We start from the raw sequence: 16,883 nt of genomic DNA on the forward strand, positions 1-16,883 counted from the left end.
GTTTGACAAGAAAATTTTTGGTGCGCTCTGGGAGAGGGTTTACCCGGAGCGGTCGCACCTACATGCAGACCAATTAACTAACTACTCATAAGAAGCATGGAAAAAAAGAGATGCGTATGGGAAGAAAGCCCGGACACGCCCGTGGCGGAGAGAGTGGCCACGGGCGCGAGTGGGCCCAGCAATCGCTTGCTGTGCATTCTTCCCTGGAGTTTGATATCAGCACAATTACGGCTCTAAGAAACGACGGATATATTTTTTTAAATAAAACGTTAATTAGGAATTTGACATATGTGCTAGTGGAAAACCCTCCGAAGCAAGAGTGGACGGGGGACGCCTGTCCGCCCTGTACATGCTTGCACCGGGGTCCGCCATGCTGGATGGATGAGGATGTTGGTGTTGGACCAGTGGAGAAGAATGGGAAAGAAGCTGGAGCAGCCTTTTATACTGCGCGGTGAAAAAAAAAAACCTCGAAAAAGCGAAGAGAAGCGGGTTTTTGCATGGGTTGCCCGCCGAACACGCTAATTAAGCATAGTTGACAAAATGGTTAATTATAACAGCGTGGAGGGACGTGTCGAGGCCTGCCTACACAGGGAGCGACGCAGCGCACAGGACTCCAGCACGCGATGGAGGCTTCACATTTGCAGATATACTGGCACGACTCGCAGCCCGTGTACACGCTGACGTTCCAGCGGAACGGCTCGAACGACAGGCTGTTCACCGCCGGTGGTGATAACAAGGTTCGGATATGGAAGCTGAACAGGGAGGAGAAGGAGGAGCAGGCCCGCGGCGTGCGCAAGATCRAGAGCATGGATTTCCTCGGGTCGCTGACGCACCACGAGCAGGCCATCAACGTGATCCGGTTCAACTCGCACGGCGACGTGCTGGCCTCTGCCGGCGACGATGGCCAGGTTCTGCTGTGGAAGCAGGAGGACCCGGATGCGCAGCAAGAGGCCGTGCCAAGGCCCTTTGGGGCGGACCCTGAGGCGGGCGACGCAGACGAGAACAAAGAGAAGTGGGTGGTATGGAAGCGGCTGCGCGGCGGGAGCGGAGCCACTGCCGCGGCAGAGATATACGACCTGGCCTGGTCACCGGACAACAGATACATCGTGGTGGCATGCATGGACAACTCGATACGGCTGTTTGACGTCGGGGCCGGGACGCTGGTGTGCGGCCAGGCGGACCACGGCCATTACGTGCAGGGCGTGGCGTGGGACCCTCTGAACCAGTTTATCGTGTCGCAGTCTGCGGACCGGTCGCTGCACGTGTACGAGATCGTGCAGTCCGCGGCGGGGATGGTGACGGGTCTGAAGTTGAAGAACAAGATCGTCAAGGCGGAGCTGCCCGTTCCGGGCAGCGACGTGGCCCGGACGAACTACCTGTTCCATAACGAGACGCTGCCTTCGTTCTTCCGGCGCTGCAGCATCTCGCCCTGTGGCGGGCTGGTGGTGGTGCCCAGTGGAGTGCACAAGGTGGGCGATGACGAGGCGGCCAATTGCGTCTACGTGTACACCAGGTCCGGGGTGTTAAACGGCGGCGGCGGCGTGAAGAACAGGCCCGCGCTGAGGATCCCGTTCTTGAAGAAGCCCGCGCTGATGGTGGCGTTCTCGCCCGTGTTCTATGCGACGCGTCAGCAGAGCGTGTTGCGACTGCCTTACAAGTTGGTGTTTGCCATCGCGACGACCAACGAGGTGCTGGTGTTCGACACGGACGCGTGGGAGCCGCTGTGCGTGGTGGGCAACATACACTACTCGCCGATCACGGACCTGGCGTGGTCCGGAGACGGCTCGACGCTGCTGGTCTCGTCCACGGACGGGTTCTGCTCGTACGTGTCGATCGACGCCCAAGCGCAGTTTGGTGCGAGGATCGAGCCGCCGGCGCTGCGTGCGGCGCAACCGGGCGACGACGTAGCCGCCAAGAACCCGCCCACCGTTTCGCGTGGGGTCGTGAACATGTTGCCCGTGAGAAAGGCAGACAACGCGGCCGGCAACAACAACGATAACAAAAAGAGGCGGATCCAGCCTACACCGGTAGACCCGTGATATACTTGTTTATTAATATATGTAGTGCGGTACGTAAAAATGCTAGTCTAGTTTACCGGCGAAGATGTTCTCCATGGTGCGCTCGATGGACCCGGTGGCCCTGAGGTCTTGCACGACCTTCTGTTGCTGCACGTGCGGGGCCATGGTCATCACGATCTCGACCATGTCCTTGTTGACGGGTCTTTTCCTGTTCACGCGCTGGGCGGCATGCGCTTCTKGCAGAGGCTCTGGCGAGGAGGACTCCTCGGTGGCAAGGACCGTGGGAGTCGGAGCGGTGTCCTTCACGGTGCGCGTGGGCGTGGGCGCCTGCTTGGCATTCCTGCGCTGCACGGTGAACACGAAAATGCACACCAAGACCAGTATGAACACTGTAGTTGATCCGTCCATCCTTGCGTGTTTGTGTGTGTGTTTGTGTGAACGTGCGTACAGTTGGTATTCCAGCACCCAACGTTTATAGCATCCTTTTGCGCGTTTCTGGTTTTGTCTCGGTCGCCCATACATCGCGCCCGGTGGATCGCGCGGCCACCGGGTGACTGCTCTTGCGGCTCACCATTACGTATGCGTATGCCGGAAAGTGTCTAGCTCTGGTGCCCGCCCCGGAGGGCAGGGGGGGTCGCGCGGCGGCTACAGTGACAGCTACAAAGGGAAGGGGAAGGGGGTGTCTCCAAGGGGCTGCCGCCACCCTGGGACCCCCTTCCCCCCGTCTGCGCAAGCGTAAATATAAATACAGCGATCTACCACGCGATTACCCCTCTAACCGGCGCCCGCCCAAGAGAGAGCCCAAGAACAGATCGTCAACAAACCGCAACAATGGCTCTCATCGTGGCATCGTTGTTTTTGCCGTACCAACCGCAATTCGAACTAGACACCTCTCTACCCGAGAACTCACAGGTGGACCCGTCCCTGGTGAACGTTCACTCCAAGGGAAGCGACCAGCAGCACCGCGCGCTATCGAACAACCACTCGCAAGAGTCGTTGGTCGCGCCCGCTCCTGAGCAGGGCGTGCCCCCAGCAATCTCCAGGAGCGCCACCAGGTCGCCTATATCTTTCAATCGCGCCTCGTCCACCAACACGGCCAACCTGGACGATCTCGTTTCCTCGGACGTGTTTCTGGAGAATCTTACCGCCAACGCCACCACGTCACACACGCCCACGAGCAAGACGATGCTCAAGCCGCGCAACAACGGCTCCGTGGAGCAGTTCTTCTCGTCCTCCTCCAACGTCCCCTCGGACCGCATTGCGTCGCCCATCCAATTCCAGCAGGACTCCGGCTCGAGGATCGCGTCGCCAATCCAGCAGCAGGACCCCACAGCCAACCTGCTGAAGAACGTGAACAAGTCGCTGCTAGTGCACTCGCTGCTGAACAACACCTCGCAGACCAGCCTCGACAAGCCGCACAATCACATCGTGACTCCGAAGTCCCGGGCGGGCAACAAGTCCGCCTCCGCGGCTTCCTCTCTGGTAAACAAGGCCAAGCAGGCGCCCGCCTCGGCTTCCTCTTCTTCCTCCTCCGCTGCTCCGCCCTCTATCAAGCGGATTTCCCCGCATTTAGCCGCCGCAGCGGCCGCGGCCGCTGCCGCTGCGAAGCAACGGCCCATCCTGGCCAAGCAACCGTCCAACCTCAAGTACTCGGAGCTAGCAGACATCTCGTCCAGTGAGACGTCCTCGCAGCACAACGAGTCTGACCCGGAGGAGCTCACGGGCGTGCCCGACGAGGAGTACGTCTCGGACCTGGAAATGGATGACGCCAAGCAGGATTACAAGGTTCCGAAGTTCGGCGGCTATTCCAACAAGTCACAGCTCAAGAAGTACTCGCTTTTGAGGTCGACGCAAGAGCTGTTCAGCCGTCTGCCTTGGTCCATTGTTCCCTCCATCAAAGGGAACGGTGCCATGAAGAACGCCATCAACACAGCCGTCTTGGAGAACATCATCGCGCACCACCACGTCAAGTGGGTCGGGACCGTGGGCATCCCCACGGACGAGGTCCCGGAGAACATCCTTGGCAAAATCTCCGACTCGCTGAGGGACGATTACGACTCTTATTCCGTTCTCACGGACGACGTCACGTTCAAAGCCGCATACAAGAACTACTGTAAACAAATCTTGTGGCCCACTCTGCACTACCAGATCCCGGACAACCCGAACTCCAAGGCCTTCGAGGATCACTCCTGGAAGTTCTACAAGCACATGAACCAGCAGTTCGCGGACGCGATCGTGAAGATATACAAGGAGGGTGACACCATCTGGGTCCATGACTACCATCTGATGCTGGTCCCGCAGATGATTAGAGACGTCTTGCCCTCCGCCAAGATCGGGTTCACGCTGCACGTCTCGTTCCCCAGTAGCGAGGTGTTCAGGTGTCTGGCCCAGAGGGAGAAGATCTTGGAGGGACTCACTGGTGCGGATTTCGTTGGATTCCAGACCAAAGAATACGCGAGACACTTCTTGCAGACGTCCAACCGATTGCTGATGGCGGATGTGGTGCATGACGAAGAGTTGAAGTACAACGGCCGGGTCGTGTCCGTGAAGTTCACTCCCGTCGGCATAGACGCCTTCGACCTCCAATCGCAACTGAAGGACGAACACGTCATTCAATGGCGCCACCTGATCCGTGAAAGATGGCAGAACAAGAAACTGATTGTTTGCCGTGACCAGTTCGACAGAATCAGGGGCATCCATAAAAAACTGCTGGCGTACGAAAAATTCTTGGCGGACAACCCACAGTACGTGGAGCAGCTGACCATGATCCAGATCTGTATCGGCAACAGCAAAGACGTCGAACTGGAGCGCCAGATCATGCTCGTCGTGGACAGAATCAACTCGCTGTCCACGAACATCAGCATTTCGCAGCCTGTAGTGTTCTTGCATCAGGACCTGGACTTCTCTCAGTACCTCGCATTGAGTTCGGAAGCCGACCTGTTCGTGGTCAGCTCTCTGAGGGAAGGTATGAATTTGACCTGCCACGAATACATTGTCTGCTCCGAGGACAAGAATGCCCCGCTGTTGCTGTCTGAATTCACCGGCAGCGCCTCGCTGTTGAACGATGGCGCTATATTAATCAATCCATGGGATACAAAGAACTTTGCTTCGTCTATCCGCAAAGGTTTGGAGATGCCATTTGATGAAAGAAGACCGCAGTGGAAGAAACTAATGAAGGACATCATCAACAATGACTCCACCAACTGGATCAAGTCCTCTCTGCAAGATATCCACTTTTCGTGGAAGTTCAACCAAGAGGGTTCCAAGATCTTCAAATTGAACACGAAAAACCTGTCAGATGATTATCAGTCTTCCAAGAAACGCATGTTCGTCTTTAACATCGCTGAACCTCCGACTTCGAGAATGATTTCCATACTGAACGATATGACGTCGAAGGGCAACATCGTGTACATCATGAACTCGTTTCCAAAGGCGATTCTAGAAAACCTCTACAGTCGTGTGCAAAACCTTGGGCTGATCGCAGAAAACGGTGCCTACGTAAGTCTGAATGGTGTGTGGTACAACATCGTGGACCAAATCGACTGGCGTAACGACGTGGCCAAGATCCTGAAGGACAAAGTGGAAAGATTGCCCGGTTCATACTATAAGATCAACGACTCGATGATCAAGTTCCACACCGAGAACGCAGAGGATCAAGACCGTGTTGCCAGCGTCATTGGTGAAGCCATCACGCACATCAACACCGTTTTCGACCACAGGGGTATCCACGCTTATGTTTACAAAAACGTCGTCTCGGTACAGCAAACTGGTCTTTCCTTGTCTGCAGCACAATTCCTTTTCAGGTTCTACAACTCCGCCTCGGATCCACTAGACACAAGTTCGGGCCAGATCACGAATATCCATTCGCCATCACATCCGCAATTGGACTCCCTAGATCAAGAACAAGCACCACCAGCTTCCCCCACGGTGTCGCTAAACCACATTGATTTTGCATGTGTATCCGGTTCGTCGTCTCCCGTGTTGGAACCATTGTTCAAGCTGGTCAATGACGAAGCTAGCGATGGTCAAGTGAAGGTCGGCCATGCCATTGTTTACGGCGATGCCACTTCCACTTATGCCAAGGAACACGTAAATGGGCTAAACGAACTTTTCACGATTTTTTCTAGAATCATAGAAAATTGAATCCCACTCGTTTTGATTTTCTATGTTTGAATTTTTATACTATTCACTGTTATTTATCGATTTTATAAATTTTTTTTCTACTCTCTTTAATGAACAAATTATAAAATGCCTTTCCCCTTCATTATTTTCCCAAATGCATCATACCATGACGACGATGCAGACATTTTCTTGATTTATTTTTGTTCTCTTTTCCTTCGGCGGCAGCGAAGCATTTCCAGGAGGAAATCTTAAAAGAGATTAATAACCAGGGTATCTGATTCCAAGAAACTTTTCATCTAGCCATAACACCTGGCACTTCACCATAATTACAAATGAAACAATACGCACTAGAGGGGAACCCGTTCGCGGGGAGAGATCCTCTCCAGCTAAGGAGATTCTACAAAATTCACAATGCCTGCGTGCAATTAAGGGAGGCAATAAAAGTCATCTACGATAGCGCCCCTACCAATGAAGATATCAATGATATGGTCAAGAATGGATCTCAGCTAGAACAAAGCATTGGGGTGAGCCCCGCCATGTCCGTAGCTAGCTATTTGAAGATGAAACAAAGATCACTAGACATAGAAAGTGTCTTCCAACGTTATAAATTTGAAAATGCAGACTTGTCCGTTCACCAATTCGTTCGTTATCCAGTCGTTACCAATATGAATCTAGAGAATCTAGCATTTGTTCATAGAAGTATCCCCAATATGAACGTGAACTTGACGGAGGCCCAAAAGACAGTCATGTCCAATGAGCGGCTGGAGTTCCTGGGTGATAGCTGGCTTGGCGCATTCGTAGCCTATGCATTGTATAGGAAATACCCCTTCTCTGACGAAGGCGCCCTCTCCAGGATGAAGAATGCCATAGTCAATAACAATAACTTGGGAAAGCTAAGTTAGAAGCTCGGTTTCAAGGAAAGGCTGAAGGAGAATATTCCTCGCTCCAAAATGAAAATCAAGGACAAATCGTTCAGGCAATACGCTGATTGTTTCGAAGCTTATCTTGGCGCTTTGGTCATTGATAGATTTTCAGCTGAATTTTTAGACGTTGTTGACTGGATAGAAGAGTTATCACAAGATCAATTCAGCACTTTAGGTGGTACTATGGAAAAGAAACCATTAAATAAAAATGCAAAAGGGGAATTGGGTAATTATCTCCAATTCAACAAGTTAGATGCAAAAGTTAAGTACTTTTGTCTAAATAATCAACCTCCTTTCAAATCAGAAGTTAGACTGGGTGATATCTTCCTAGGTATGGGCGAAGGCCAAAATATCAAAGAGGCTGAACAAAGAGCTGCAATGGAAGCCATTGATGACATTGATACTATTCAGAAATATTCTATCCATGCCATGGAAAATAGAGATTATGAGTGCCCTTGTGTTGAAACGTACAAAACAACCAGTTATAATATTGGCCATACTGAAAGACGAACCAGCAGCACCGACAGCATTCATGAACCTGGATTCACTAAGAATCCCAAATCGAATAACTCCTGCAAAGGACTCGCCATAGGGTCTTTGCCAAGTCTTGATGATTCCATGTCGATCAAAAAGACTCGGACACAAATAAAAGAAGTACAAAATGCAGCAAATTATAGTAGCAAACATGAAGACGTAGACAAGGAAGAATTGATGAACAAAATCATGAAACGGATGGAAGCACTGCTACACCCCACAGTTGATGACGTTCTTGCAAATATGTCAATACCTTCTCGAGGTCAACAATGTCTAACAGATATTTCCGAGTCAGCATCTAATAATTCTTCCTCGTCCTCAACCGCCTCTCGATCTTCGCCTAAAGGATTTAGTTTCGCAAGTGAGCCTCCTCCGATTATAGAACCAGATTCTACTGGCGTCGATAAAATTGCATCAGAGAAACTATACGCGTACATGGGTCGTTTTCATATAACACCAAAATATACCTTTCAGAAATTACCAGGTGGATCTTTTCACTGTATTTGCACTGCGGGGGAATTTGAAACGAAATTGGGTGAAGGTGAAGCTAAACGTAGGAAAACTGCGCAACACAATGCGGCAACGCAGGCATTACAAAGCAAGATTTTAGTTGATATAGCGCATGCTCAAAGGTAAACCCAAGATTTATGACAGACCAGGGATTGAAATAATGATGAATATGAATTGTTGTTTTTATTTATGTATTTACTTGCTCTTTTCTACTGTAAACGTGATTGAAGAAAAATATTTCAACTTGATATTCTTCCGCCTAAATTCGGTGGAGTGAATTGTAATAAACAAAACAGAAACATCAGTAAAAAAACCATGTTCATGATAACATCAGGTTCATTTCCCAATCTTTATAAATAGAGTACCAATTGTCGCCTGGTTCGTCGTCCTTCCGTCGTCTCCAAACCTCCAGCATCACTTGTCTAGCTCCCCAATAGGAACCCATCCCACTTTCAGCCAACTTTGCTGCCCATCTTCTAAACTCTTGCTGCCTGTCTTCATCGGTACAAGCGCAACCTGCCATAAACCCTTGCCAAATAAGGGGAACGATCTTCACCTTCTTTTTGTTCACTAACTCTTCCATGGCGTTTAGGTGATCCAATACTTTAGCCACATAATTTTGCAGAAATTGGCAATTTAAACTTCTTGCCATGGTGAAATAATAAATAATTAAACTGAAGTAAAAGCTCATTGTATGGTGGTATATTGCTTCCACCGTTGGATTGATGAAGCTTTTCCCCTCAGGGGTATCTTCATAAAACTTCCACTCCGACTTCCATTTTAATAGTCGTTTTTCGAAATTTAGTGACAATTCATTAAATTTTCTTGGTACAGGTAAGTACGTTAAATTATAGTACTCATTATGCCTCACTATCCGTACACAATCTGAAAATAGCAATATCAAAGAGTTTGGTAAACCATAAAGAGAATCCGTACCGATTATCTTCTCATCGCCCTTTGGTATCAGCTTAGAAATGTTGGATTTATTATAGTAAGTTTCTGTAGCTATATTAGTGAAAATAGGAGGCGTAGTAGACTGTGGGGTGGACTCAGCCGAAGTGTTTGTAGCAGAATCCTTGATGAACTCTATGTGTATTTTACCGTCGTTTTCGTTGAGAGCTTCTCTAAATAAACCTTCTTGCATAACGTCAATGTTCGTCGCATCAGCAGTCACAGCAGCTGTAGACGTGTCTAATGGTTTGTATTGATCATCTTCTTCACTTGGTAATATAACAATTTCCTTGGCCCTGACCCGATCTAAGGCAGTACTGTCTTGTATTAATTTTAAAAACGAAAAAATCCGATGTAGGGTCTTTGCCTTTTCAGAAATATTGGGTCTTAATTTCATTCTCGATTCAACAAAATCCTCGCAAATGGCTAAATGGTGTTGGCAATCTGCCATTGTCCCCCATACGACATCGATAGAGTTCATAGATAAGATTGCAGTCAGAACATCTTTATATTTTTCAGGTATACTTGACTTTGTGTTTAAGCATAGTCTTAAAAAGTTTGAAGCTTGGTTTCTCAACTCGATACCAAGGCTTAGGAAGTACTTTTGTAATTTAGAATTCTTTGGGTACTTGCTTTGTAAATGAAAACATGAGACAGCCAACAGAGCATTTAAAAGCGCATTTCTCGAGTTGGAGGACTGACCCAGTCCTGATAAATCACCCAAAGCCATCAAGGCTCTAGGAAAATATAAAGTTTTCCATGGATTTTTTTCGAGCACTACCACAGTCATTTTATCTGCCACGTCATTGAAATAGTGGTTCAAAAGGAACCTCGCCAAACCATGCACAGTAAGATCTGATCTGGGTACAATGTCTATCAATTCGGATGGTAAGTCATATGAAAGGGATGTGACTTCCAGCATGGATTTGGGCATGCGCGAGTCGTCATTGGGGGGAGCTAAGGCGACTTCGTTCAAATCAGATGCCGGTAGAGATCTTGGTTCTATGTTTACAAATATATCATCGATCAATGCCTGAGGATCAGGCTCTTCGCTGTTGGAAGGATTTTTTTGAAACAGTAGTTTTAAGTTCTGGTGGTATAGTTTATCATTTGCTGAAGTTTCCTTCTCAGGCGACGTTACTGCATTTAGGTTCCCAGGATCAATCCCACGGCTGTGTTCCTTGGAGCCCATCTGTTGTTCTTCGCCCAAAATTCTAGGATTTTCCTCTAACGAAACTTCGAGCGGTTGAAAATGGCCTAAATGATGTCCTTGGAGGGTCACCGCTGACAGTAACGCATCATCTCTAAGCTCGCTTGAGATCCATTCGTAACCTGTTATGTTCAGGTTATTCCAGTCGTAATCTACGAGATTTGGTGTCGGTGATACTGCGTCAGTGGCAGAAGGTAAGCCTGTTCCGATTTGCCCTCTATTCTTTGGCTTTTCTTCAGTTTGCTTTGCTTGCGTTAATGAGGATGGTGTCGAAGACGATGGTGATGAAGACGAGGAGTTTGAACCAGAATTTTCCAGATTTTTAGCGACTTTCCTCCTGTTGCGCTTTTTCCTTGGGGCGTACTGTTTGTCAACCTTGTCTGTTCCTTTAAAGACTCCGAATTTCTTCAGGATCCATGTTTTGTCCTCACTTATTCTCTCTATGGGAGGTGTATGTAACATGGTCAACTCGTCATCCATGTCTTCGTGAAACACATACTCCTCTTCGTACCGTACAAAATCGATATTCCGTCGTTGGTATTGTGGTTCATCGACACTACCTGATAGGTTCGTCGTTGTCGCTGAAGAGCTTTGTGGAATTGGAACACCGTACGGATCAAACTGAATAGGTTTTGACCACCGGAGTTTGATATCGTACCCACCGCAGGGTAAATTGGACTTCTCACATCTTTGGCAGTGAGGACGCCGAAGATCACACTTAACCTTTCTTCCTCTGCACGTCCAACATCCAGTGAACGTTTTTGCTCTTCCCAGCTTCTTAGCACCATGTTTGCTGAAAATCCCCATCTTATCTTACGATTAGCTTTTCGAGATACTGAGATCGGTAACTATTGCCCAGTAAAGTGTCAAACTCGAAAGAGGTGCTTTTTGAAAGATACATAATTTTTCACTCATCTTTTGAGTTCTAGCGGAAACCGCAGGCGAAGAGTCATTGATAATAAATAGGATATCTCATAAAGAGAGAGATAACATCCATAAGGGAAGAACAAGCGAGTGAACGCCGGATAAGAAATGTCGAGGAAGCTGAAGAGAACCAACTTGTTCAACAAGGACGTGAGCTCCTTACTGTACGCTTATGGCGATGTGCCTCAACCACTGCATTCCACGGTACAGTGCTTAGATGAACTGGTATCGGGGTATTTGGTAGATGTGTGCAATAATGCATTCCATACAGCTCAAAACTCCCAGAGAAACAAACTCCGATTGGAGGATTTCAAGTTTGCTCTGCGGAACGACCCTGTTAAACTTGGAAGAGCTGAAGAACTGATAGCTACTAATAAGTTGATCACGGAAGCTAAGAAGCAGTTTAATGAGACAGACAATCAAAACTCATTGAAAAGGTACAGAGCAGAAGACGAGGAAGGTGACGAGATAGAGGAAGATGAAGATGAGCAACTGGTAACAGACGATGACGAAGTAGCCGACCGCACCAGTAGTAAGCAACACTCAGAATCAAAGCCAGCAAAGGCTAAGAAGCAAGGGACCAAGAATTCCAAGAAAACAACAAAAAAATGATATAGCTTATTTAATATAAAGTTACGTACCTGTACATGGGTTCAGTGCCGGATATATGTACGACCGGGTGCTTTTTCGTGAGTATATCGCATGTTCAAGTTTACACAACGCAATACTCCGTGGGTGAATCCCCACTTTTTTTTGTACAATCGTTGAAATATCCTTCTTACAGTGATGCTTTGTATGAACTGTTTTTTGCTCGATGGTTCATAATCAGACAGGCTACCCTATCTTTCTTGGGACTTGGAAGAATGATTTGGACACATCCATCTTGAGCGGTTGGAAAAACATGTATATTTGATGGTAATCACTGAACATGATGTTGCTTTGCAGCATTTTATTCTGTGCATTAGTGGTTAGAAACAACAGCAAATGCCAATTGAAATAGTAAATAGTGGAGTAGGTGACAAAATACTCGGCAGTAAAAAATTATTGTCTGTATTTATAAATACATATCGCGAAGCAAATCCAGACGCCAAATATTTGAATGAATCCGTTATTCAGATAAAGAAAGTAAAGCGTCAACACAAGGTCCTATACGAGATTTCTTCGCAATACAAACATCTTCTATCAGGCTTGGATCCATATCGGGAAACATGTTCTGTAAAGTCATTAGTGTGTCCTTCCGTTCGTTCTCTTCGATCTTCTGGATTAGGAGAGAAACTTCCTCTTCGTTTGGTTCTTTACCGCTTTGTTTAGGTTTCAACACTTCTTCTTGTGTTCGTTCTTCGGTAGGTGAGAATAATCCACTGAATTTGGAAATTACAATATTAGTCACCTCATCCAAGGGCTTTAGTAAAGTGCCATTCATTTGTGATTCATCTGGCACTTCCAGTTTTCTTTGCTTATCCTCTTCATTTTTTTCCCTTGCTACTTCTCTCAAATTATCTTGGTATTCTTTCTCGAAACATTCGTGATTTTCAATGGTTAAAGAAGATTCGGTTAAATTGATAACAAAGTTTACTGCAGCTTGAAGGCTGCTCAAATAGTATTCTTCTTCACCCCGCATAAATTCTGGCGATCTAAATCTTTCAATGTAGTTCACATTGGAGACCAGATATCGCACTTGCCCCTTTAAAATACAGTATATTAATACGGGTATAAAGCTATCGGCACCGTTTTGTTCTAACTTAGTATGTTTTAGTAAGCCAAATATAACTTTACTCGCATTTAAAACACAAACCATCTTATCCCTAGGAGATTTGAATCTGTTTATCTTACCCAATTCCGAACTTGCTAAATGCACAAATTTATTCAACTTGGCATCGGGCATGGTGTTAGGGATATCTAGCATGTTGGGGCTTATAAATCTATAATGCTTAGTCTTTTCCAATAATTTCTTGTCGTCGTTCAAATCTTTCATGTGCTCATCGTCTAATGGCTTCTGCAGAGTTTCAGAAAGGCTTGGCGAAAAACAGCGGAAATAAAGCTTTCCCATAATTAGCTTTTCCATACCTTCTTTGGCGTTTCTGATTTTAGGGCTATCAAGATTTTTGAAAGGTTCATATAGCGTAAACTTGTTGTAAATAAAAACCTTGAAATCGTTGATGAGTTTAATTTCTTCAGTGACCGTCCATAAAAGCCTTTGAGCCATAAAATTTCTTAGAAACGATTTTGTATACTTCACTAGAGGATCAGCCCCAGGGGATTGAAGTTGCTTAGCAAACAGCTGGAAGTCATAGAATGGCTCATCATCGCCCATGTCCTGCGCAGAGACATCCGCGTTTGCTTCGACGGTCATTTGTGCGTTATCATTCTTCTTTGACACCACATCCTTATCCGTTTCGGCTATCGTTGGAGGATCCAATTGGTTCAAAGGGTCAAATTCCTTCAATATTTCGCTCTTCTTGTCCTCCGCCATCACTGTTGAATGCCACTGCCAAGGATATCTGGGAAAACTAATCTTAGAATTATTAGATGTAGAGCTTCTTATAGTTATGTGTCATGGCATTTAGCTGCGGAACTATGATGAAGTCTTGAAAAAAATAAAAAAATGAAAAAAAAAATAAAAACATTGAATTCATTGATATGTTTTGAATATAATAAGCACTTTATCTACCCCCTGTTAAGATGAGAAATGTGTGGAATTCTATTGCACTATTGTGCGGAAAAGCAGCCAGTAGACGATGAACTAATTGAGTATCCAGAAGGCACAGAATTCGCCGGCACTACAAGTATGAATGAATCTTATATTTTCAATAAAATCATTCCATATATAGCTGCAAGAGGTCCAAATTACTCTTCTCTTCGAGTCTCCAAATCCCACCAAACAAGCTGGTTCTCTTCTGTCCTATCTTTAAGACAACCTTTTACCAAGCAGAGCATAACCGTTGACGACAGATATTATCTACAATTCAATGGTGAGTTGTACAATAAAGAAATATCTGACGGAGACAATGATAGTCAATATATTGCCTCTTTGTTGCAGGATTTGGCAGAGGATGGGGACGTTATTGATGTTATAAGAATGTTGGAAGGTGAGTATGCTTACACTGTGTATGACGTAAAGTCATCGAAATTTTATTTCGGCAGAGATCCCATTGGCAGGCGAAGTCTATCCTACTTGGTCAATTCAAACAATGAACTATATGTAGCCAGTGTGACAGGAGCTATTGAAGGATTTAAAGATTGTATAGGGGGGGTTGTTTACGAATATGACACCCAAGCTAAATTGTTAAAGGAAAACCAGAAGTTACGTCCTCCATACGAAGTGACACAAACGGCTGATTTAGAATTAAAGTCATTACCAGAAATATCTAAAAATTTATACTCTGTGCTATATGAATCTGTAAAGAGGAGGGTAGAGTCAATACATCCTGCACATATAGAAAACTCACCTATTGCAATACTCTTTTCTGGTGGTATCGACTGCTCAGTGATAGCAGCGTTGGTATGTCAAATATTGAAGGAGAATGACTATAAAGGTGGGAAACCAATTGTAGAGCTATTAAATGTGTCGTTCGAGAACCCTAGAACAGGTCTTTCCCCCAGTGATACACCTGACAGAAAGCTTTCCACTAATAGTACAAAAGTATTACGAAGTTTATATCCGGAAATCGATATTAAGCTAGTCGAAGTAGACGTTCCTTATGAGGAATATTTGAAGTGGAGACCCTTTGTTATCGATTTAATGTATTCTAAACAAACAGAGATGGACTTGTCTATCGCTATTGCGTTTTTCTTTGCCTCAAAGGGTAAAGGCTTCCTTACTTCGCCTCATGGTGAAAGAAAACCGTACCAACGTCAGGGGATAGTCTTGTTCAGCGGGTTGGGAGCAGATGAGCTATACGGTGGTTATCACAAATTTGCGAATAAGCCGCCTCATGAACTCGTGGAGGAACTAACGAGACAGATAAACAATATCTATGAGCGCAACTTGAACCGCGATGATAAAGTGATTGCTCATAACGGGGTGGAGGTTAGATACCCCTTTTTGGATGAACATGTTATTGAGTTTTCCACCAATGATATCCCCATTAATTACAAGATAAACAAACTTATTCTTCGGAAAGTGGCTTCTCAATACTTAAAACTGGACGAGATAGCAGAAGAGCCAAAGAGAGCTATTCAATTTGGCGCCAAGAGTGCTAAAATGACTAAAGATGGTAACAAACACGGCACGGATCTATTGAAGTAAAGATTTCAGCGAGGACGGTCTCATAAATTCAGATATTCGATGTACTTGGCGGCCTGTTCAAAGTTAAATGCTAAAAGTAAAGTGAATCCATTGAACATGCACAATTTCGTGATGTCATTCAAAGTGTMCTCAGGGTTGTTGTCGTCTACTATAAATATTAGTATATTATTTTCATTCTTAGATAAGGGCTGCATCCGCCTAGAAATGTAATCCACATATAGTTTATGATATGTTAAAGTTAAAAACAGCACACTTCTTCCGCGCACCATATAATCGTAGTATATCTTACTAACTCCTGTAGAAGATACGTATTTCCAATTAGTGCTTTTCAAGTGGTTCAGGAGTGGATTTTCCTTTTGAGTGGTGTTGACTAACACAGTTTTTCCCGGACCAGCACTCTTAAAGGGCCTTTTTCGATTGACATCATTTGTTGTTTCTGAATCGGCCCATTCTTTGGGCTTTTGCTGATTGAAAGCGTTTATGACCTGGTTTTGACCAATAGATCTGGACTCTTGCGGTTGTAGTTGTTGAGAAGGCGGTATGGTCTCTTTATCCTGCGACCGAGACCCTGTATCATCAGTACCGCCCTTCTCTTTTCTTAGCTTGGCCACACCTGCCAATATACTTTTGAATGAAGTTGGGTCAGTATTATTCATCTCTTGCACGACTCGATGACTCGTTTCCACGTCACTTTCTTTATACTACCTCTGCTTTCCCTCTTCCAAGTATCAGGACTTACTTTTTTATCAAGACAATTTCCATTAAAAAAGTACCTAGCTGAAAAATCTTGCTAAAATTAAAGTAAGAAAGAGCACACTCAAACCAAACCATGTCCTCCCAAAAGAGTATGTGAACATTTCTACCCCCTCATTGGTATTGCCACCAAATTCTTTTACTAACCTGTGTACACATGCGTATTTCCAAATAGTTGATTTAACCAAGCTGAATCCCGAGCAATTAACTGCTGTGAAACAACAGTTCGACCAAGAATTGCAGCATTTCACACAATCATTGCAAGCACTGTCCATGGCCAAGGGCAAGTTTGTAGAATGCATTGATGACATCAAAACAGTTTCCCAGCCAGAAAATGAAGGACAAAAGCTACTGGTTCCTGCATCTGCATCATTATACATCCCAGGTAAAATTGTGGATAATAAGAAATTCATGGTAGACATCGGAACCGGATATTATGTTGAAAAAAGCGCCGATGCAGCAATTTTGTTCTACCAAAAGAAAGTGGAAAAGCTTAACAAGGAATCTGTGCAAATTCAAGATATCATAAAGGAAAAGACCCAATACTCTTTGACCATCGAGGCCCAGATAAGACAGGCTGCTATCAGACAGCATGAAGCGATGAGCAAGCAGCAACAACAGCAGCAGAAGGAGGCTGCCACAGCCTAGTACACCCGTTGTCTACACTTCTCTTTATATCATTTCTGTAT

The 16,883-nt window shown here is 45.7% G+C and overlaps 9 protein-coding genes across 9 annotated transcripts; 5 read left to right on the forward strand and 4 right to left on the reverse strand.

Moving 5' to 3' along the window:
- Window positions 1–623: 623 nt before the first annotated feature.
- Window positions 624–2,039, forward strand: CAC2 (Cac2p; the record flags this gene model as incomplete). The annotated part of the gene is made up of 1 exon (XM_018367037.1): window positions 624–2,039. The coding sequence occupies one exon, from the start codon at window positions 624–626 to the stop codon at window positions 2,037–2,039; it is 1,416 nt and encodes a 471-aa protein (XP_018219971.1).
- Window positions 2,040–2,081: 42 nt separating this feature from the next.
- Window positions 2,082–2,540, reverse strand: CUE4 (Cue4p; the record flags this gene model as incomplete). The annotated part of the gene is made up of 1 exon (XM_018367038.1): window positions 2,082–2,540. The coding sequence occupies one exon, from the start codon at window positions 2,538–2,540 to the stop codon at window positions 2,082–2,084; it is 459 nt and encodes a 152-aa protein (XP_018219972.1).
- Window positions 2,541–2,849: 309 nt separating this feature from the next.
- On the forward strand, window positions 2,850–6,161 carry TSL1 (trehalose 6-phosphate synthase/phosphatase complex subunit; the record flags this gene model as incomplete). The annotated part of the gene is made up of 1 exon (XM_018367039.1): window positions 2,850–6,161. The coding sequence occupies one exon, from the start codon at window positions 2,850–2,852 to the stop codon at window positions 6,159–6,161; it is 3,312 nt and encodes a 1,103-aa protein (XP_018219973.1).
- Window positions 6,162–8,426: 2,265 nt separating this feature from the next.
- ARG81 (Arg81p) lies at window positions 8,427–11,075 on the reverse strand (the record flags this gene model as incomplete). Its single annotated transcript, XM_018367040.1, has 1 exon — window positions 8,427–11,075. One exon carries the CDS (start codon window positions 11,073–11,075, stop codon window positions 8,427–8,429), a length of 2,649 nt encoding a protein of 882 aa, XP_018219974.1.
- A 225-nt stretch (window positions 11,076–11,300) lies between these two features.
- TAF13 (Taf13p) lies at window positions 11,301–11,804 on the forward strand (the record flags this gene model as incomplete). The annotated part of the gene is made up of 1 exon (XM_018367041.1): window positions 11,301–11,804. One exon carries the CDS (start codon window positions 11,301–11,303, stop codon window positions 11,802–11,804), a length of 504 nt encoding a protein of 167 aa, XP_018219975.1.
- A 496-nt stretch (window positions 11,805–12,300) lies between these two features.
- On the reverse strand, window positions 12,301–13,665 carry VPS9 (guanine nucleotide exchange factor VPS9; the record flags this gene model as incomplete). Its single annotated transcript, XM_018367042.1, has 1 exon — window positions 12,301–13,665. One exon carries the CDS (start codon window positions 13,663–13,665, stop codon window positions 12,301–12,303), a length of 1,365 nt encoding a protein of 454 aa, XP_018219976.1.
- Window positions 13,666–13,881: 216 nt separating this feature from the next.
- On the forward strand, window positions 13,882–15,441 carry DI49_3996 (putative asparagine synthase; the record flags this gene model as incomplete). Its single annotated transcript, XM_018367043.1, has 1 exon — window positions 13,882–15,441. The coding sequence occupies one exon, from the start codon at window positions 13,882–13,884 to the stop codon at window positions 15,439–15,441; it is 1,560 nt and encodes a 519-aa protein (XP_018219977.1).
- A 20-nt stretch (window positions 15,442–15,461) lies between these two features.
- Window positions 15,462–16,097, reverse strand: RAD10 (DNA repair protein RAD10; the record flags this gene model as incomplete). Its single annotated transcript, XM_018367044.1, has 1 exon — window positions 15,462–16,097. One exon carries the CDS (start codon window positions 16,095–16,097, stop codon window positions 15,462–15,464), a length of 636 nt encoding a protein of 211 aa, XP_018219978.1.
- A 173-nt stretch (window positions 16,098–16,270) lies between these two features.
- GIM5 (Gim5p) lies at window positions 16,271–16,842 on the forward strand (the record flags this gene model as incomplete). Its single annotated transcript, XM_018367045.1, has 2 exons — window positions 16,271–16,286; window positions 16,370–16,842. 2 exons carry the CDS (start codon window positions 16,271–16,273, stop codon window positions 16,840–16,842), a joined length of 489 nt encoding a protein of 162 aa, XP_018219979.1.
- Window positions 16,843–16,883: the final 41 nt, after the last annotated feature.

This window comes from Saccharomyces eubayanus, chromosome XIII (assembly GCF_001298625.1).
Source record: "Saccharomyces eubayanus strain FM1318 chromosome XIII, whole genome shotgun sequence".
Taxonomy (NCBI): Eukaryota; Fungi; Ascomycota; class Saccharomycetes; order Saccharomycetales; family Saccharomycetaceae; genus Saccharomyces; species Saccharomyces eubayanus.